The sequence below is a fragment of the Radiomyces spectabilis genome (genome assembly GCF_025331425.1).
Source record: "Radiomyces spectabilis strain NRRL 2753 chromosome Unknown BYT42scaffold_6, whole genome shotgun sequence".
NCBI classification, from domain to species: domain Eukaryota; kingdom Fungi; phylum Mucoromycota; class Mucoromycetes; order Mucorales; family Radiomycetaceae; genus Radiomyces; species Radiomyces spectabilis.
In genome coordinates this window covers 776946-797398 of record NW_026251931.1, presented here as the reverse complement: position 1 = coordinate 797398, position 20453 = coordinate 776946, and the positions used below count along the sequence as shown (strand labels likewise).

General features: G+C 46.2%; 5 protein-coding genes across 5 annotated transcripts; 3 read left to right on the top strand and 2 right to left on the bottom strand.

The window, feature by feature from the left end:
• Nucleotides 1-802: 802 nt before the first annotated feature.
• Nucleotides 803-8281, top strand: BYT42DRAFT_568429 (uncharacterized protein). Its single transcript, XM_051568174.1, has 8 exons — nucleotides 803-1760; nucleotides 1843-6775; nucleotides 6898-7187; nucleotides 7253-7423; nucleotides 7491-7594; nucleotides 7658-7786; nucleotides 7853-7943; nucleotides 8023-8281. Exons 1-8 carry the CDS (start codon nucleotides 872-874, stop codon nucleotides 8205-8207), a joined length of 6792 nt encoding a protein of 2263 aa, XP_051423680.1. The 5' UTR covers nucleotides 803-871; the 3' UTR covers nucleotides 8208-8281.
• Nucleotides 8282-12517: 4236 nt separating this feature from the next.
• On the top strand, nucleotides 12518-14421 carry BYT42DRAFT_514575 (general substrate transporter). The gene is made up of 3 exons (XM_051565198.1): nucleotides 12518-12751; nucleotides 12823-13432; nucleotides 13610-14421. Exons 1-3 carry the CDS (start codon nucleotides 12543-12545, stop codon nucleotides 14303-14305), a joined length of 1515 nt encoding a protein of 504 aa, XP_051423679.1. The 5' UTR covers nucleotides 12518-12542; the 3' UTR covers nucleotides 14306-14421.
• Nucleotides 14422-14709: 288 nt separating this feature from the next.
• On the top strand, nucleotides 14710-15143 carry BYT42DRAFT_644619 (uncharacterized protein). Its single transcript, XM_051572637.1, has 2 exons — nucleotides 14710-14915; nucleotides 14988-15143. The coding sequence occupies exons 1-2, from the start codon at nucleotides 14714-14716 to the stop codon at nucleotides 15056-15058; spliced, it is 273 nt and encodes a 90-aa protein (XP_051423678.1). The 5' UTR covers nucleotides 14710-14713; the 3' UTR covers nucleotides 15059-15143.
• Nucleotides 15144-15184: 41 nt separating this feature from the next.
• Nucleotides 15185-17470, bottom strand: BYT42DRAFT_568421 (T-complex protein 1 subunit beta). Its single transcript, XM_051568173.1, has 8 exons — nucleotides 17443-17470; nucleotides 17298-17363; nucleotides 17168-17233; nucleotides 16571-17072; nucleotides 16397-16474; nucleotides 16069-16323; nucleotides 15894-15985; nucleotides 15185-15811 (listed from the first exon to the last, which is right to left on the bottom strand). Exons 1-8 carry the CDS (start codon nucleotides 17443-17445, stop codon nucleotides 15293-15295), a joined length of 1581 nt encoding a protein of 526 aa, XP_051423677.1. The 5' UTR covers nucleotides 17446-17470; the 3' UTR covers nucleotides 15185-15292.
• Nucleotides 17471-19208: 1738 nt separating this feature from the next.
• On the bottom strand, nucleotides 19209-19935 carry BYT42DRAFT_496425 (clasp N-terminal domain-containing protein; the record flags this gene model as incomplete). Its single annotated transcript, XM_051564417.1, has 2 exons — nucleotides 19209-19697; nucleotides 19768-19935. Coding segments are annotated over 2 exons (657 nt in total), but the record flags the coding sequence as incomplete, so codon positions are not given.
• Nucleotides 19936-20453: the final 518 nt, after the last annotated feature.

Genomic DNA, 20453 nt, shown 5'->3' with positions numbered 1-20453 from the left:
TAAATTAATTGGCTGTTCTCATGCTTTTCAGTTGTTCCCAATGTCCATTCTCATGAACCCCTCCCATCCACCCCGCCGAGCAGCCATTCCCTTTTTTAAACAATCCATCCATCATCCATCCATCCGTCCAACAGACTCTTTTTTTTCGTCACTTCTTTTTCATCATCCATCGATATTCTATAAAGTCGACCCACACAGATGTAAATGAAAACGTTTTTGGATGATTCAATATACCTTGTGAGCGGTGTGTCTGATAGAAGAGGAGGCTGCCACGATTCTCTTGATCAACGAAATCTAAGGCGGCTCCGCCAGATCGAGAAATTCCTCACCCCGCTCACGGATAGCAGTCACACCCGTTTGCTTCTGCACCGAGTCGCTGGGATCATGCATTGGTCTTTATTGGACCTCAACCCATTCTTCAATTTCAGTGGTTGATATAAACAAGATCTGTAATAGCTAGCTCGTAATTAAGTTGGCTTGTATCGGGAACTCTCTTGGGCCCCAAGGCCTCCGTGAGTAGATCTGATACTGTGCATGCATGCATGGTCAACTGCCTGCTATTTTTTCGGCCGTGTTTGCTCTTAAGTTCTGCGCTTTCACCTACCTGCCAGCTATCTATACCGAAATGTGTCTGCATTAATTTTTAAAGCCCATGTTCCTCCAGGAAGGATCATCTTCGTATGCACACAGTTTGCGAAGCAAAACAAACAAAAAAAAAGAAAGTTCAAGCACTTTTGCTCCTGTCGGCGTTTAAATTGTTGCGATCTCCGCCAATCAAGCGAGAATGGAGCGAGGAAAGGCAAATGACAGCCCATGGGCAGCGAGTTTCAGCCTTTTTTTTCGTTTTGTGTTTAGTGCGAATTTTGTGTTCATGGTGGAAGAAGGCCATTCCACGCTGATCAGCTTCAATTTTCATACCGAGGAGCCGAATGTGGACAATGAAGGGGTCTTCTCGAAACTCTTTGGTAAAGTCAAGACAGCCGTGTCTGGCCAGCATGCTCCAAATGACGACGATTTTGCGGCGAGTCATGACTCGGTCGCTTCATTTCCATCGTCCAGAGATATTACCACCATGTCCACCGCCTCACTAACCAGTTCAAATAATGTATCCGAATCACGGCTTCCCGAAACTAACGACCAACGATCTCTACCGACAGTCAACGATAACGTTGACGATGTCGGAAGCGTCGACGAAAGTAAAGCAACGAGTATGAGAAACAACAGCTACAGTGCTCCCCGATCTATCCAAGTCACATCCCCGTCTCCTCCTACTTCCACTCCGGTTAAGGATTCCGTCGTCATCAATTTTCCCGCCCCGTCTCTGCATTTTGATATCATTGCTCCACACACATCATTATCTACCAAGCATTATCATCAACAACAACATCATCAACATCGTCATAATCATCATACGCATACGGATGATCCGCATCCTTCCGCCAGTGATTTCACTCGATCCAACCTTCAATATCCACTTTCCGTCAGCAGACTCTCACAGGCCGACGAGAATCAGTCCATGGCCAACAAAATCGATCACTTTTTACCAATGAAAAAGACCGCGTCCATTGACAGTGATTCACAGTCCGTGGTGACGACGTTTTCGATTTCCAATACCAATTCATTGAACCGGATTCTCGCCCGGCTTCGTGGACAGAAAAACGATAAAGAGTATTGGATGCCCGATGAACGGTGCAAAGAATGTTACAAATGTCGCAAGCCATTTACGTTGTTGCGCCGCAAGCATCACTGTCGATCATGTGGTACGTATAATTTTTTATTTTGTGGATTGGCAAAGGGGTAACACCATGGTATCTCACAAGGGTTACACATTGTTTTTTCCAGGTCAGATCTTTTGTGCAAAATGTGCTTCCCACATCATCCCACGGAAAATGTACAAACAGAAAGGTCCAGTGAGAGTGTGCAATTTCTGTTACGCGGAGCATCACACCGGACAGTCTACTCGCGATTCATCTAATTTTGCCTACATGCCCGACATGGCCAGTTCATCGTCCGTGGTAAAAGAGGGACCGTCCACCATCAAACACAACTACGCCCCGGTCATACCCTCGCAAAAACCGCCTTCCGAAGCGCCCAAGATGCAAATCCCGACCACCGCCTTGAAACAAGCACGGATCACTTATGGTGATACCGATTCCACCACGTTTGCTTTGGAACTTCCCGCCACAGAAACCGATGCGTTGATGCCTTCCTCCTACCATCTCCACGATTTTGGTCGTCCGCAATCGCCGCGCATGACCTCGGTCAATGCCCACAGCGTGCCTTCCTCAAGACAACTGATGACCGTCGCTTGGGACACCGACAAGCCGACTCATGCAGAAGGTTCCGGTACAGGTTACACGGATGTGAGCCTGAAACGGCTGTTGGACGCTGGTACGTCCCTTTTGAAATCACGCCCTCGCAGCAACACCTCATCATCCGCCCCCCTCGAAGATACCCGTCATTTGCAACCGTCCGCGGATGGAACCTCTTCCCTACCTTTCCGCGGCAATTCCCCTTCGCCTTATATCGGCACCATGGATCGCGGCGGTGGCACCGTGGTTGAGGAACACCAACTTAGTCCCTTTAAACCGCACGTCCTGGATCAGGAACAGGATGCGGATTCCGACAATCACCTGTATGATGTATGGAACCGGCCGACAGGACACAACGTGATTGCTTCTTTCAGAGGTTCGCGAATGCGCATGGGATCCATGCTGCATCGCCGGACAAAATTGGTAGAGAGCGACGATGAAGCTTACGATACAAAACTGCGAGTGAAACGTACGGAAGAACTGCGGGGCAAACCCACCACCCGAGAACGATCGTACACTAGCTATCGACGACTGGATACGCCGGAAAAGGACATGGACCATCGAAGACGCCTTCATCGGCAACCGAGTCATATTCAGATCAATGTCATGAACTTGCCGCAGCCAGACGTTTCGCTGTTGGGTGGCGAAAACTGGTCTCCGAATCCCTTTTTATCGCCTTACAGTGCCGGTACACCTGAAGATCCGTTCAGCTCGTCATTCCAAGATTATTCCGCCGTGAGGAACCGTCTGCTGATGCCCAGACAGCGACGCATCTCGACGCCTCCACCCAATGTTGAACTCAGTTACAGCGCGCTTCTTCACGCACGCAATATCTTGAAACAGTTGATGGACAAAGCCGACTTATCCGAGTTGTCCGCCAAGAAACAGGAAGAATGGCAGGATATCATTATGAACTTGTTGCTCAAAGTGACGGACCATGTTCGGCCGGATGTGCGTTCAGGTGACGACATGGATGTTCGTCATTACGTGAAAATCAAGAAACTTCCCGGTGGGTTGCCGTCCGACAGTTTTTACGTGAAAGGGGTCGTCTGCAGCAAAAATGTCGCCCACAAGAAAATGGTCCGCAACATCTCGCATCCGCGTATCCTGATTTTGTTATTCTCTCTGGACTATTCTCGCGTCGAAATGGAAAACCAGCTTCTTTCCATCACCCCCGTGATTTCGCAAGAACGCGACCACATCAGTAAACTGGTAGGCCGGATCATTGCGCTTCGTCCGTCGCTGTTGCTGGTCAAATCGACGGTTTCTCGACTGGCATTGAAATACTTGCTCGACGCTAATATCCCGGTGATCCACAATGTCAAGTACAGTGTGATTGAAGCAGTGGCGCGTTGCACCCAGGCCAGTATTATCCCGTCTGTTGATAAACTACAGCTTGGCGGTTTGTCGTTTGGTCGTTGCGGTTCGTTTGAGATTCGGACCCTGATGCATGAATGGATCCCAAATCGACGCAAGACGTTTCTTGTCTTTGACGATTGTCCACCGGAATTGGGCGGCACCATTGTCCTGCGAGGCGCGACGGAAGACACCTTGCGCACGATCAAGCGATTGATCGATTTCATGGTCTTTGTTGTAAATAATCTTAAGCTTGAAACTTCGTTGCTGCGTGATTCGTTTGCTAAAAATCGTGGCGTCGAACAACTCACAGCAGCAGAGAATGCGTCAGCCGACAAACAAGAGGACACCGACCCGGCCAATGGATCCACCTCAGCGCGTCAATCGACCGTCATGCGAGCTTCGGAATCAGAACGGACCGATTCGACCTTAATCACCACCAAGGATGCACTCAAAGACGATGCGGCATCCAACGCCCCGAGTGATGGGATCGACGGCTCGTTCAAGGAAAAGGACGGGGAAACCTCACTTTCTCAGTTGATTGACATGTATCGGGATACCATCCTATCTGTCTCTCAGTATGTCACCTTTCCACCGCCGTACTTGTTGATGCGACTGAAAGCTACCGAAGATCGATTGGCGAAATTAACTTTGGCACGACGACCCTGGACTGGCAAGGCACAAGAAATCTCGGCGCCATCCACGCGCAGCACCGTCGAGCCGGCACTTCCATCCATCGACACAGAATACGAACATTTAATTGCCAAGCACTATCAATTAGCTCGTGCTTGGGATGCGTACGTGGGCCAGGATCCCGATTACATTAGCCCTTTTTATCATCAAAGTATCGTGGTACTGTATTCCAATGTGTGTACCGTGACCACAGTGCCGTGCCAGGGTCCACAGATTCGTATTTTTCAGTACTACCGTCATCCGTCCGACATGCCTTTGGGTCAATACGTGATTGAGCTATGTGCCGATGCGACGCAACCGTGTCCTTCGCTCATGTGTGAACATTCGATGCTGGACCACTATCGTTCGTATGCGCATGGCAACGGTCGAGTAAATGTCATGATTGAGAAATTCGAGTGTCCACAACCGGGCATGGCCGATAAGCTGCTGATGTGGAGCTATTGCAAGGAATGCGATCGTCCCACCCCGGTCATTCCCGTCTCGGAAAACACCTGGAACTACTCGTTCGGAAAGTTCATTGAACTTTCCCTGTATCAGACCAATGTCCATTGTCGGGCCGATATTTGCCCTCACGATATCTCTCGACACCATGTACGCTATTTCGGGTTCATGAATTTGGCGGTCCGGTTTCAATACGAGCCCATTGGGTTGCTGGAAGTGTCTGTGCCTCCCATGAAACTGTTCATGCTCAGCCAGGTGCAAGCGAATCTCAAGGAAGAAGAGACCAAGAGTCTTCGCCACAAGATCAACAAATTTTATCAGTCGATTTCCGAACGTAACAAAGGGTTTCCCTTTGATCTGGTCGATCCTCGCAAGCTGGACGCGTGTAAAGCCGAGCTTCAGGAGATGTCAAACCGAGGGGTCGGAGAAAAGAAGCAGATACTCCAGGTTCTTCAGAATATCTTTGCCACCACTGAAGCCAGCGATACGCTCACCATTAACTGGGTGCGGCGCATTCTGTACCAGCAGTGCGTGCAATGGGACATGGAGTACGCCGATCTCGTGAGCATTTACTTGCAGCCGGAACGTGAGCTGCGCAAGTTGACCACGAGCCACCTTCGCAAAATGTTCCCGACAGATATGATGGAACCGGCCATGACCAACATGGACGATGAACGCACCAAACGTGCCACGGAGATCACCGATCTGCCTTTACTCGGTATCGCACTCGACAGCCAAGAAGAAGCCAGTGTCATTGGTTACTGTTTTGAGTCATCCGATACACAAGAATCTCCTTTCACCATGTCATTGACCGCCCAGCCGGAACTGTCCAGTTCGCCAACCGACACTGCCAGTTTCAACACGAACCTGACTGCAGCGGGCACTTTGGATCACCCGACCGAATTGGATGTGTCTAGCGGCGAGATGGAATCAAAACAGTCCCTATTGAAACCTGACATTCGTCGGCAGCTGTCCTTGGATCTTCTTCATAAACTCGACGCCAAGGGTCGCGGTACGGCCTTGGATAGCGACAGAGATCGACAGTACCTTCGACGCCGACATACCGGGCCCAGTGCGCATGCAGGCTTCTCACCTTCACGCATCCCGGTACCGCATCTAGGAGATTACAAATCCAAAAGCTCCTACGCGACTCCTGTTTATGAGCCTTACACGCCACTCTACCATTCTATGAAATCGCCGGTAAAAGCTCAAGGAAAATATCGTGGGCGTCGAAAAGTGGCTGGGGCGAATCCTCACGGTGAAGCATCCACGCACAGAGCGCCGATAAACGAACATGCACAAGACAAGGCGCCGCATGAACGACGAAAAGCGGAGCGGCAGTTCCGGTCTCGATTGCCTCGCAAAAAGACGTACATCCAAGTGTACACGCAAGCCAACGATCTTGTGAAAGAAGACTTGGACGATGAATTCTTGACGCACGATGTGGACGATCAAGGAAATGATGAGGACAACCGATGTGACGAGGCGGTAGATATGCTACGGTATCGTCGTCGATCGACGGGCCAAGGTTTGAAACCGCCCCGTCTGGACCTCTTGTCGTCCAACGATGATGAAGAAGCGGAAATGGACTACTTTTCCCCTGTTGCTCCGTATCTGTACAACTTCCAAGTTCAGCCCCAAACTGTCACTCGAGTAACGTGCCTAGAAACGGTCGATTCTCCGGATGAGCCTTTGACCACGTTCCCCATGACATTGGGCGCGAGCGTATCACCACCGAGCGACTTTTTCTTGCCACCTGCATATACATTACTGGCTTGTGTTCCTGCGGCCGACGGAGATGAATCCGATAAGGTGCCTTCACCGACCGATGCACAACAAGAACGTGCTAGAGCTATGGCCGAAGCCTTGGACAGTTCGCGACAATCGCCCGAGAAGACTTCCTTTATGAAAACAATCACCAATTTCTTGACTGACAGCGGAGCTACCAATCTTTTACCGCTGGAGAATCCCATGTAAGTTGTCCATTTATTTATTTTATGCGGGTAGGCGGGTAGGCGGGGAGGTGGATTGGGGGTTGGGGAATCATCATGAATCATGCAATGGTTTCTTTCTTATCTTAACTTTTTTTCCACAGCCATTCCACAGAGCACATTCTTCCTGATTCTTTTGTGGTTGTTCGCGAGGATGAGCCTAGCACGATCATAGCGTATACGTTGAACTGTGAAGATTACCTTTTAAAGTTGAACGATATCCAGGAAATGGCAGCGGATGATACTTCGTCGTATGATGCGGAGAGTAGTACCATTTCTTTGGCGGGAATGCCACTGGATGCGGAGGGAATAGACCCTGGCGAATCCGTGACATCTACCGCCGCAGGCATTGAAGAAACGCTACTAAGAGAATCGGGGACTCACATGCGCTACAGTAAGGACTCTTTTGCAAACGCGACTGATGTCGCTGCGTGGACTTAATTATTTTTTGTTGCCTAGATTTCTCGGATGGGACAACCAAGTTTTTCTGCAAAATTTTCTTTTCTGAGCAGTTTGATGCGCTACGACGCAACTGTGGGTGTGATGAAAGCTATATCCTTTCTTTGGCCAGTTGTGTCAAGTGGGATTCGTCGGGCGGCAAATCGGGATCAGCCTTTCTGAAAACCAAAGGTACGCATGCGAAGTAAAAGCAAAGAATGTACCGTTCTCATCGATGTTTGAAACTGTATTATTGCAGATGATAGGCTGTTGATGAAGCAGATGTCTCGATACGAATTGGATGCATTTTTAAGATTTGCTCCTGCTTACTTTCAATACATGTCCGAAGCATTTTTCCGTGAGGTAAAGGTCACTTGGTTCATTGTTTTTGCACAGCACGCTAAAATCCATGCACCAACAAATCAGCTTCCGACCGTTCTGGCCAAGATTTTTGGTTTCTATAGTATTGGTTACAAAAACTCGACGACCGGCAAATCCATGCGGATGGATGTCCTGGTCATGGAGAATTTATTTTATCAGCGGAATATAAAAAAGGTACGTTCCTCATAAAAAAAGGGAAGAGTAATGTTTGCACAACGGGTTGTTCATTGTTTTCCACAGATTTTCGACCTGAAAGGGTCCATGCGGAACAGGCATGTCCGTTCTACTGGCAAGCAAGACGAAGTATTGCTGGATGAAAACCTTGTAGAACGTAAGAAGCACATGAACTACGACGGCCATTTATTTCCCATACGAATATTATGCTCACGGTTGCTTTTCCATATTGCTAGTCATTTACCAGTCGCCACTCTTTATCCGCGCACATTCCAAAGAGATCCTTCGAAGCTCGCTTCACAATGATACCCTTTTTCTGTCAAGCAGAGGTGTGATGGACTACTCGCTGCTAGTGGGTATTGACGAAGAACGTCAAGAGCTGGTAGTGGGTATTGTCGGTAAGTTATCCACGAGTCATTAGAGAGGAAAAAAAAGATGATGTACACAAGATTTTTGCTCATAAAATACCACAGATTTTATCCGTACATTTACATGGGACAAGAAGCTGGAAAGCTGGGTGAAAGAATCTGGCATTCTAGGTGGTGGTGGCAAAGAGCCGACCATTGTGTCGCCACGACAATACCGCATCCGATTCCGAGAAGCCATGGAACGATACTTTCTCATGGTCCCTGATAAGTGGACCCTGATTCGACAAAATGGCTCTGCCACTCATTCCCAATACCGTTATCAGCCTGAATCCTCTCAACTGCAAACAGAAGAATAAGCTGTACATTATGATATTTAAAACTGTATATAATGAGGAAAATTATTTCTATTTACTTTTACTATTTCTATCGCGTTCTGCCATTAATGCTTACATTAAAGGCTGCTTTTCCTCCGAATCACTGATGGAAGTTCGATATGTATTTCATAGTTTTCTGCCTCTTCCGATTATTACTGTTCGTCAGCTGTGCAAAACGCAACAAGATTTGCAGCTGAAGCACTATGTTATGGTCCTCTGAATTTGTAATGGGGATTATCTGAACAGCTCCAGAGATCCAAGATCTCGAAATCACGGTCAAGCCTTCGAGAAAAGGACATACATGGTGAAAAAAGAACATGTTTCCTAAGTTGCTATAGGTTTCAAAGCAATATCCAAGTGCTAGCGCTTGAGGTACATCCGTAGGATGTCATAGTTGCGGTATCTATGCCAACGTATCGAATCCCACTGAGGTCACGCGAAAGAGAAAGGCCACGAATCAACTGCCCTTTCGAGTAGTATGAGACAGATTATGGTATCTTGAGGCAAGAAACAGCGACCACATGCAAAGGATATGGAGCTCTCAAGCCGGACTCATTGTCGTCGTTCGAGCGCAAAGTCCGCTGACCGAGAAATCGTGAACACGGACCGCACAACGCAAAGATGACAAACGGATATGTTACTAAGCTACTCTTCGTTCACGAAAAGTCGACTGCATGGAGCCATCGATATGGATTGCAGGTACAAGACCAATAGATACCGAATACCGCTTTTGCAGATTGTCGGTACCAGTGGATCAAACCATACCTTTTTCCCTTGCTTTGCATTCCTTTGCGAAGAAAAGTACAAAGATTACGAGTGGGCCTCGAGACAAATAAAGGAAGTAGCGACCGAAAGCAGACCTTGCTCATCTGTAATCGTTACTGATCGTGAATTGGAATTGATGAACGCAATTGACCTTGTGTTTCCATACACCGAAGGACTTTTGTGCATCTGGCACGTCGAAAAGAACGCGCTAGCGAAACTGCGGAAGTTCTTTCGTACGGATGAAGAATGGGAAATGTTCTGTGGTGCTTGGAACAGCGTTAGGAGAAGTCGATCCTAGCAGCACGTGGCAACGATCGCATCCGGGTCCCTCACCAGCTGCGCATGGACATTTTCAGCGCCGTGACCGGACAAATTTTTGGATATGCTTTGAAAAAGGCACACGGCCGTTACTTAGAGGCGAAAGAGTACCACTCTCAATGGACCGCTTGACGCCTTCAAGTCGGTTTATACAACCACTCTTGGCATATCCTGCGCCCATACCATCAAAACGAAGCTGGATGGCATACGCCACTTGGACGTGCGGGATTTCCACCCGCAATGGCATTGGCAGAAGTTGTCGAGCCCTGGCAGACGGCTGTAACGCAAAGTCATGACATTAGTGACTATTACAGCAACTGAATAGCGGGTACACACAAATGGTGCCGCATCAACAAGAAGCATTGATACGAACATCAACGCATCGGTCGGTGGTGAACGGTCAAGAAGGAGACCTTGTTTGACCCTTCCCGACAGTTGGAATATTTGGGCTTCAAAACCGATACCTCCACCATGGAAACGGAACTCCCCACCAAGAAGCTCTGCGACTTGCGGAAATCCCTACAACAAATCTTGAAGAGACTCCTCGGCGCATTCACAGTCTCACCATGCGAATCCGGTCAGCCTTCGTTACTTGCACCTGGAAGGGGAGTTTACCCAACCCATCGATGTATGGCAAGCTCTCGCGACGCTCTTCTCATCTACCAACGAAACGCTCGATAATGATACGCTGACCCACCTAGGCACTATCTTCACCAGCCTTTTGAAATATCGTTGGCGATGTGTTCTGACAACCTCCCTTGGTGTCCACAGACGGCGTTCAATCTGTTTCAGGCAGATCTGACTAGTTTACCTTCCACACGTAACCATTAATCTGTCCATCCACCCCTCGGTGAAATTGAAGTTTTAAATATAAAAGTCACCACTAATATAAAAAAAAAAAAAGAATTATCCAATAAACCTCAGGTTCTTTTTTTCCTCCATTCTGACTTCACATTACACTTTAGGTTCTGAGGAGAGCGCAACTATAGGGCCAATAACCACATCCTTCGTCTCGTTTCCCCAACTGGGCAATTGTGTTAGGACGAATAAAGCAAATAAAAATCAGCATGTCATCCTGTGCTTGTCAAGTAAGATGACAATGTGGATAACTCTATTGATAGACCATTCCAAAGAAAACATTGAAAATAGAAATAAATTCACATGATGATGCATCACAGAATTCGATATTACGCGAGCCACTTGGTAATGTAACCAACATTTCCATTTATGGTAAACGGGGCAAGAAACAGTAAAAGTTGGGGGGAGGTGGGTAAATAACACCTATTGTCATATATCTTAACGAGTGACATTTAGTCATCTGGCAATGTTTCATAAAAACTTAAAATGTGTCTACATTACGTATGAGTGTAAACTGCGGAAGAATCCCGGCAAGTTGAATGGTAAATTTAAAAAGATTGACGTGCATCAATGTTAGATATGATGAATGGTTGCATAATGCCAATCTTTTCCACAACCGGAAATATGCTCACTTTTCGCCGTAGAAGATCCTTGAGGAAATTGAATTTTGTAGTAGATAGTCTGCAGAATTAATGAAGCATTCTTCATTTTGATATCAAGTGAAAATAGTTGTTGCTGAAACCGGGTCAACAATGCTTTATGATAAAATGCAATATCTGTGAACAAACTCTGGTTTGAACAATGGACGCCCCTCCACGCGAATTACGGAGAGGTTCCGGAATTTCCAGTCGGCAATATGACGTCGTTGCTAAGCATGCTTTTCGAATGATCTATATATTACAATAAGCGAGAAGACCTTCTTTCTATAATCAATCAGCGGTGACTTTGACGTTGTGTCGATGTGTTACAGCGCATACTTTTTTATTTTCATGTTGCTATGGTGAACGTTGTAGAGTCGATTCGTTGGAGCAAACGGCCATTTTTAATTTCCCAAAGAGCTTGACTGTGATAACACCATCAATGATCATGTCAGACGATATCATGTCAGACGATATAGGTAGATCTGCGCTGTCTCATTGTTGATGTGGACCGAACGGTGACCGCATTTTATCAATTACTTTAATGTGATGCCAATGTCTGTGAAACTTTTGATATTTATGACAATGTTTGGATATAATCCGGGGTAAAGAATCATCTGACCACCTTGGAAGGATTGGATTTTTCGATAATTCTTGGAAATTGCGTATGTTTTTTAATGACGCTGAGACAAAATTGAACCGTTTTGATTTCCCCTGTCGGACTTGGGTTTTCCGGAAGATGCTTATTTGCAAGTTTGACTTTGAGATAGATAGGCACTTTCTCTTTAGCTGCAAAAAACGGGCTGGGTTGCTTCAATGGCGAACCCAGCAGGTTACAGTGATAAACTTTAAAATCTATAAAGCCATCTTCCCAGATCCTTGATTACTTAATCGTTCCGACCGATATAAAAGGCATGTCAGCCAATGGTCCCGAATTGAAAATAAACTGTCTGACTTGCAAAAATCTCGAGGATATGATGTAAATACGACGCTTCAAGGCTGGGATCAAAAAATTCCGAAATTGATCCAGTCATAAAAAAATCTAATCAAAAGGTGCTTTAGCTCCATTTCATCCCAATGATAACGATTCTTTTGGGTCAGTTAATTCCGTCGGATTTTTCGTACTACCGAGCGGCGGGAAGATTCTGAACGAAATCAAGGGTACAAATTCTGTTTTTTTCAGGGTGCATTGCATTGGAGCGACATCGGAAACCGAAAATGCAGAGTAAAAAAAAAATAGAGATGGAAAGGGGAGCCTTGTGGTTAAATGAATGACGTCCAGGATTGGTCGAGTCGTTCCTGTAGTGTCGCCCTGGTGTGAAATCATCATGTTTCAAATTTTTTTTTTCTGCGGTTAGTTGGTTTAAATAGAGCCATCGGATGGCGCGGGGGACCTTGTCTCCCTTTTTTGACTCTTTTCCTTTACTTTGTCATTATGGATTCGAGACATGCCGGGCTTCGTCCCTTTGTCGTTTTCTGCGTTGTCATTGCCAGTTTAGGTGCGATGAACAATGGTTTCAATACAAGTTCCCTGAATATTCCCGCTTCCGCTATTCGAAAATGTCCCGGAGTCCCCGAGGGGCAAGTCACCTACTATCCCAACTCGCCATTGCCTCAGTGCTTGCCCATGGGCGATTGGATTTGGTAAGTGAATAATATAAAAACGAAGTATCTACCTGTGGATCAAAAAGTGTCTCATCATTCCATGTGTTCAGGGGTGTGGCAACCGGTATGTTTGCCATTGGTGGTTTACTAGGTGCTATGATGTGCGGTCCCATGTCTCAAAAATTTGGTCGTCGTGATTCCATGATTATCATCAATATCAGTTTCTTTATTGGTGCCATTTTACTGTCTACTTCCGTTCACTCTGCTCAGTTTGCTATTGGTCGTATTTTCGTCGGTATTGGTGCTGGTTTCATGACCGTCGTCATCTCCATGTATATTGCTGAAACCTCGCCACCAAAATACCGTGGTGCCTTGGGCTCTTTCTTGCAGTTGTTTGTCACCCTCGGTATTCTAATTATTGAAGCCATTGGTCTTGGCTTGACATCTGCCGTTGGCTGGCGTATCGTGGTGGTGATCACCGTTGTGCCTGCCATCATTCAAATGATCTGTCTTCCTTTCTGTGCTCGTTCCCCCCGTTGGCTGATCAACCATAACCGCATCGATGAAGCCCGTCTTGAACTACTGCGTCTCCGTAAAGGCGATGTGGAAGAAGAATTTGCCGACATCTTGCTCAACCTTTCCAAGGGCGGAGGTTCCAAGACAGCACGCGAAAAGCAGCAACAACAAGGAGAACAAGCCCATCCTTCCAACGATTCACAAGTCTATGCTCAGAATGGCCGATCCGACATGCAACGCAATGATCAATCCCAGCAAAACCTTTCTGTACCTTCTTCCAATGCTGTTACCAACACCACCTCTCGTGGAAGTGACGAAGATTCCGCGGCCAACTTTGACAACAAGGCAGACAAGACCGAAGCCGCCGACGAGCCTTACGAGAGCGAAGTGAGTTTGACATTCTGGCAGGTGATGTCTATCCGCGTGTTGGCTATCTTGACGTTGAAGATGATGGTCGTCCATATGGCCGGTCAGCTCACGGGTATCAATGCTGTCATGTATTACTCGACCTCCATTTTTGAAAATTCGTTTGGTGACGATGCCAAGTATGTCACTGTTGGTGTGGCTGGTCTGAATGTGTTTATTACCCTCATTGGTCTCGCTTTGATCGACAACTTGGGTCGCAAGAAGCTGTTGTTGATCTCTTCTACGGGCATGTGTATTTTCGCTACATTGATTACCATTGGTTTGCGATTCAATGTCGGTCCTCTGCAGGTAGTGTGCGTAATGCTGTTTGTCGCATCGTATGCTGTGGGTCTCGGTATGGTTCCTTTCATTATCACTGCTGAAGTGTATCCGACGTACGCTGTGGGTGCAGCTTCTTCCGCTGCTCTGATGGTCAACTGGCTTTGCAATTTCATCATTGGTCTCGTATTCCCCGCGCTGCAAAGCGCTTGCGGTCCCTATGTGTTCTTGATCTTCACCGGTATTACCTTTTTTGTTACCATTTTCATCATCTTTTTCGTCCCCGAAACGAAGCAAAAGTCCATTGAGGATCTTGGACGTGAGCTGGGTTGGGCTGGTCTTGATACCCAAGCCATACTGGCCAAGGCCAACAAGAATGATCATCATAAATAATCCCGCTTAAATTCTTAGTCATATAGATAATCTCGTCCCCTCTGTCACTCATATGTAAATTGTAATTTTCCATTTCTTTGTGTTATGATAGTAAAAAGAAATAATTTAGAACCGCCATCGTTTCATTGTCATCATGTGAACTCGCTCATCGAGAAAATGTTTTTATCATTTTGTCATTCGTAGACGAATAATGTTCTGCTCCATCCCAAACAAGGATGATTTCATGTTCATGATGGTGCTACATAATATGCTGATACAGTAGCAGAGTAAATTATGCGGTGATGATGATGGTAATGTTACATCTTCTTTGGCCGTCGCATAATGAATCGGTTTCACCACTTAAACTGGACTTCGATGCTATATAAAATTACAAGCTGTTTTTTTCAGACCAGCTTTCAGTCGAAAAAAATGTCATCCAAGCCTACTGAAAAAGAATCTGGTCAAGAACTCCAAGTCGGCCCTAGCGTCGAGCAACCTGGAAAGCAACCCACGGAACCTTCGCATCCCAATCGGCAAACGACGGTCTACATTGCCGCTTCGCACCGTCAAGATCGCTCGACAGAAGCCAAGATGGAAAGTGCACGAAAGGCTAGCTTGAACTACTCGGAAGGTAAAGAACCCTAATGACATTTTTTCTTGGCCATTGAACTTGACAAGCTAACACGCCATGATGACAAAATAGAAACCGGCCAACCCTTGTATATCAACGAAGCCGGCGAAGCGATCAAGCCTGAAGATGTGGCTGAGGAATAAAAATATCGACTTCTTCTTTGTACTGTAATCTCTCGAATGCAGAAAATTTAAGGAAACCCCAATAAAAATGATTAGCATAGCGCAGCCCAATTGATTCGCATAAGATGTGGTTCCAAAAAGGGAATGAGGTTTTTAAAAAGCAAACGTTGTATATTTTTTGATTATCAAAAGAATGAGTATGAGTTATGCTTTTGTTGGTTTTTTTTTGTTGGAGAGGAAAGGGTGTTGATTTTTCTATCCTTGTCTTTGACGGGGAGCACATCGAATGATATCGTCAACTCTGAGGATCATTTCTGCTGCTTCCGATGCCGACAATAAGACTTGTTTCTTCAGTTTGAATGATTCTGTGATTCCCAATTCTCGCACATCCGCGACGACACCATTCACCATATCAAGACCACTGGTAGTTTTATCTTCATAGTGGGCGGCCCTTAATTGAGCAACCAGTTCGGAAGAATCAAAACCGGCGTTATCGGCCAAAATGGTAGGCATTTGACGCAAGGCCTTGGAGAAGGCTTCGGCGGCAATGGCTTTCTTGCCGGCCGTCTTGGCCGCCACTTGATCCACGGCACGCGACATCAACATTTCCGAACATCCACCACCAAGCACCGTGCGAGGTTCACGCACCGTTTGTGACAATACGGACAAGGCATCATGAAGTGATCGTTCGGCTTCATCCAACAACTGCTGTGTCGCACCACGAAGCACAATAGTACATGCTTCACCAGCAGCCACACCCGAGAATTTGATGAGCTACAAAGGAAAAAAGAAAATTCACCGTTTGAATACATCTAGGCTTCAAACTAAAAATGATAAAGTAGGTGGATGGACTTACTCTGTCTTCACCAATGATGACTTCTTCAATCACATCACAATGACCCAACTTGACCAGTTCAGGATGATCAAAAGTAGATGCAATTTCACCACCTTTTTGAAAGTTTGAAGAAAAGTTAGGTCCACACATTTACCCATATTTCCCATCTTACAAAAAAACTTTACGATGTTCGTACCTGTGACAAGTGCTAATCTTTCAACACCTTCGAAGTCGGCGTGTTCGATGGTGGCGATACCGGCATCGGCTAACAATTGCTCGGGCCAATTGTAGATCAACTGACGATTGACAAAGCAGTTGATACCGTGAGCTTTGATCTTGTCAACCTTTGCCTTCATCTTATCACGTTCAGCACGTTCTAATTCAGCGAGTTTGCCAGTAGCATCCACGCGGACACGAGCACCAAAGATTTTGATTTTATCGGTATCCATGGCTTTAAGAAAAAAGAAAAAGAAGACGATATGAGTACCAGAACATTGGATCACTCTGTATTCTTTTGTACTTACGGGTGTTGGCAATCAAGATATTGGCATTTTCAATTCTTCTTGGGCAGTTGACGCCAATCTTCTTGTCCAAGATGAAGCCTATAAAGCGGTTTTTGGATTGAGTTACCGAATAATTGGAAAAAAGGGGTCCATGATCGAACATGGAGTGATTGAAGTTTAGGTGAATCAACTTACCTTCATCCAAATAAGAATCACAGAGCTTGCCACCGGACTTTTTGATGATTTGGATGTTTTCCAAGTTGGTGGAACCTTTCAAACGAAGCACAGCATCGACGGCTAGTTTAGAAAAGTACTCCTTATCCTGGGACAGGACCTTGGAGCTTAATGTAGTGCGGGCGATGTTGATAAGATCTTCTCTGAACTTGGCTTCGTCTTGGCTGTTGTCGACGGCGCTGTTTTCCAAGGTTTTGTAAGCGGCCGCGGAAGCCAGACGATAGCCCTCAATGATCGTTTGAGGATGAATGCGCTGATTGACCAAATGTTCGGCTTCACGCAAAAGTTCGGCTGCCAACACACACACCGAAGTTGTACCGTCACCGACTTCGTCATCTTGCACTTTGGAAATGTTGACAAGCACTTTAGCTGCTGCATTATCTAAAGCGATCGATTTCAAAATAGTCGCGCCATCGTTGGTCACCAAAATCTCGCCAGTCGAAGCCGATTGCAAGATTTTGTCCTGGAAAAGGTCCAAGGAAAAAAAAATGTCATTAGCCCCCCGAAATACCACGTCAGCTCTAATCACTCATCTCGCAACTCTTTTTCGACACTTACCATGCCCTTAGGACCTAGTGTGCTTTTCACAAGATCGCCCACAGCGATAGCACCGATAAACGAGGACTAGTCGAAAATAGATTAGAAAAACAAACTTTGACAACGGGGCTCAGCTGTCATCCGGACTTACCAATCGTGCGTTTTCAGCTCGCTCCTCGGTTGCTTGATCTTGGAAAATCTGAACGGGTGCCAAAGACTAGAAAAACCGAATAAATAGTGTAAGTTAGAAAACGGGGTTGTTCACTCAAGTCATGATGTTTCCAGTGGTCATTTACCATTTCGTTGGGTTAGATGATGAAAGACTGTCAAAAACAACGCGTGCACCGAAATTTTTGTGTTTGCTTTTTTTCTCGGCCGTTGAAATCCGGCCAATCAAACAATCAAGACAACCTCCGTTCAACCCATCATCACTGTACCTTGACCCCGAAGTTTTCGCTTTCAACCACCAGGTCCAAAGAAAAAAGATTTTCAATATGTAATTCGAGACGGAAGATGTTGTCTCCATAATTATGTATAGTTAGGTACAATGACTGCTTGAGAGTTGTAAGCATCTCTTTAGTGAAAAGTTTTAATAGAAAAAGACGCTGTACGTCATCCGCTATTGGGTCCGAGCTGCTACATATTGAGTTTAATGTTACTTGGATATCGAAATATAAATATGACAAAGGTAGGGTCGGTAATGGAAATGCAATGATATTTTCACCTAGGAGGTTGTGACAGTTGCCATTGCAAACAAGGCAATGGCAATAAATGACTTATTTACTACAGGAACTACATCTAGAAGAGATAAACTAAATCACAGTGGAAGTAAGAGGCAAGTACGAGGGACAGTAGAGGCACCACAGAGGTCAATCGGGTATATAAATTGGTAAGATATAGATGGTATGTATCACGTAACAGGTTCAAGCGCATCGAGCGTCGAATCGTTTCAAGGAGTGGTAGTTCATTTACGACGAAGGGGTGGTTTGGCAGTTGCGGAAGCGCTAGTAGGTGTCGGATCTGCCTTTAATTTTCTCTGAATGCGTTGAGGAGGCCCACAGTTGGCCAATGTCACGGGTTTTCTTATCCGACCATTTAATCTTTTAGGTGTGATGGATGTGAACCGGTATTTGGGTCGTTCCCCGGCCGCTCGTTTCAAGATTTGTGGTGGCCTTGTCGTAGTCTCGCCCGTAATGGTGTTCGTGGTGCAGCGGCCTATACGGTATGTTCGCCGATGAAAGTATTTATAAGGCCGTTCGTCTACCTTGTCGCTGCTTTTCTCAATCACTTGGCTTGGTTCGCTTTTTTCACTATGTTCACTACGTTCGCACTGTTGACTATGTTCGCTTCTTTCACCGTCATTGGTATCGGTGATTTTTTGCCGTTTTCTGTTCTCTTCATCATTTTGGGAGATCGCATCATCGGATCGTTTGGTTCCTTTTTGAACAGGTGAGTCTGTATCTGTTGCCTTGTCGATTCCACCAATCACTGCTGTGGATGGTATGAATTCGTTCATTTCTTGAGATGCGGTAGCTTGGAAGACAGGGGATCCGAAGGGTAGCTTATTTTCCGTTTCTGTTGACAACGACGTATGAAGATTGGAAGCAAGCTCGTTTTGACTGTCGCAAGCAGGAGACGGTACGAAAGGAATATCAATGGCGGTGCTAATGCCCGTTTCTGTGGTATCAGGGGATGAGCCCGTAGTTGCTGTATCGGCGTCTTTTGATTCTTGCGAGCTGTGTACAACCGAAGTGGGTGGTTGCACGTCACCGGTGGTAACTGCATTGGTGAGAAGAGGTGAAGAGGTTGGATAAGCTGGTGTTTGCTCGTCGTTAGTTGCTCGACTATGTGAGACGGAGGAGGTTGGTTCCGACTCGGGATGAAGGGTTTCTGCGGATGTAGAGGGGATGTTCTCCTTATTGGCGGGATGGTTACGTGATCGTTCCGAAATTGGAGCAGTGGTAGGTTTGGGTCCAGCCGTAACATGAGTGTTTGGTTTCACTGCCTTGGCAGCGGTGGTATTTGCGTGAGCGGTTGATCCTTTGGCGGGGTTGGGGGTGGCGGCGAGCGATTTGCGTACGTCGGCGGGAAGTTTGGCGTTAAAGGTCGCAGATCGTTGCGGTAACTTTTCACAAAAGCTTGCGTAGAATAGCCGTGCTGCATTTCGTACTTCGGCAGCGGGATCGACAGCGGCGGTCATGAGAGCGCTTTCAATATTTTTGGCGTAACGTTGGACGTCGCGTGGAGCGTTGACCTGGAGGAGTTTGGCCAGGCACTCGTTGACACATTTTCGAACGGATTTGTTGGGATCCTTACGGAGGAGACTGTCGCAAAGACGGGGAATCGATTTTGGAATTTTGGAATTTTCAATCACGGCTTTGTAACATTCCAATGATCGCATATTGGTCACTTTGTTGGTGCGAGCGAAAAGACGCAGTAAGGTGGGAGCAAACAGGTCATGGATCTTTTCATAGTCTCCTTCCATCGCACTGGACAGTTTCTTGAGCAAATCAATAGCTGTACCCGATAATCGGGTTCGATCGGTTGTCATCTATAAATAAAAAGTGAAAGCTTTAGCGGTTCTGATCGGATAAAGGGCTTTTTTGAAAAGAAATACATACAGCTCTGATAATGGGTCGCTGAAGTGCTTTCATATGATCCACAAAGCCGGCGTATTCATGCACGCGATCTTGCTCAGCCCACAAAGCGATGTTTTGAAGAGCTCTGTCAAAGGCTTCCCAAGTCTGATCCGTTTCTGCCTGCTTGAAAAGAGCCTCTGCTCGCTTCATTTCTTTCGCCAAGTCTGCCTTGGAATAAATCTACGACAAGAACACATTCAGATCAACTAGTTCAACCAGCCTACTTTATGGAAGCTACCCTGATCGGTTTCTTTGGATAGTTCATCAGTTGAAGAGATGTACAGAATTAGCCAAAGAGTTGAGCCAAATGAACAAGGAAAGGTTAAAATTCGCGACGAAAAAGCAGAATCAGGGAATCCAAAAGTTGTGACCTTTCACGTGTTTTACGCGTCACAGAAATACTTGCCATTTCGGGAAATCAGTAAATCCATTTTTTATATTGGTTGAGGAGCTCAAGGTGGGGTTACCGGTCTAAGAGGTGTTGTAACGACAGAACACTTGATAGCGTATGCATCTTCGACGATTGAGTTGCAGGTACTTTGTCGTGGTCATTTTGTAGTTTATACGGGTAGCCTTATATGTTGGTTTTTTTTGTGCCCGATTTTATTTTGGCCTAAAAGAACACTGTCCTTCTTGGTTGCAATGCTTTCTTTGGTATACTGGTATGA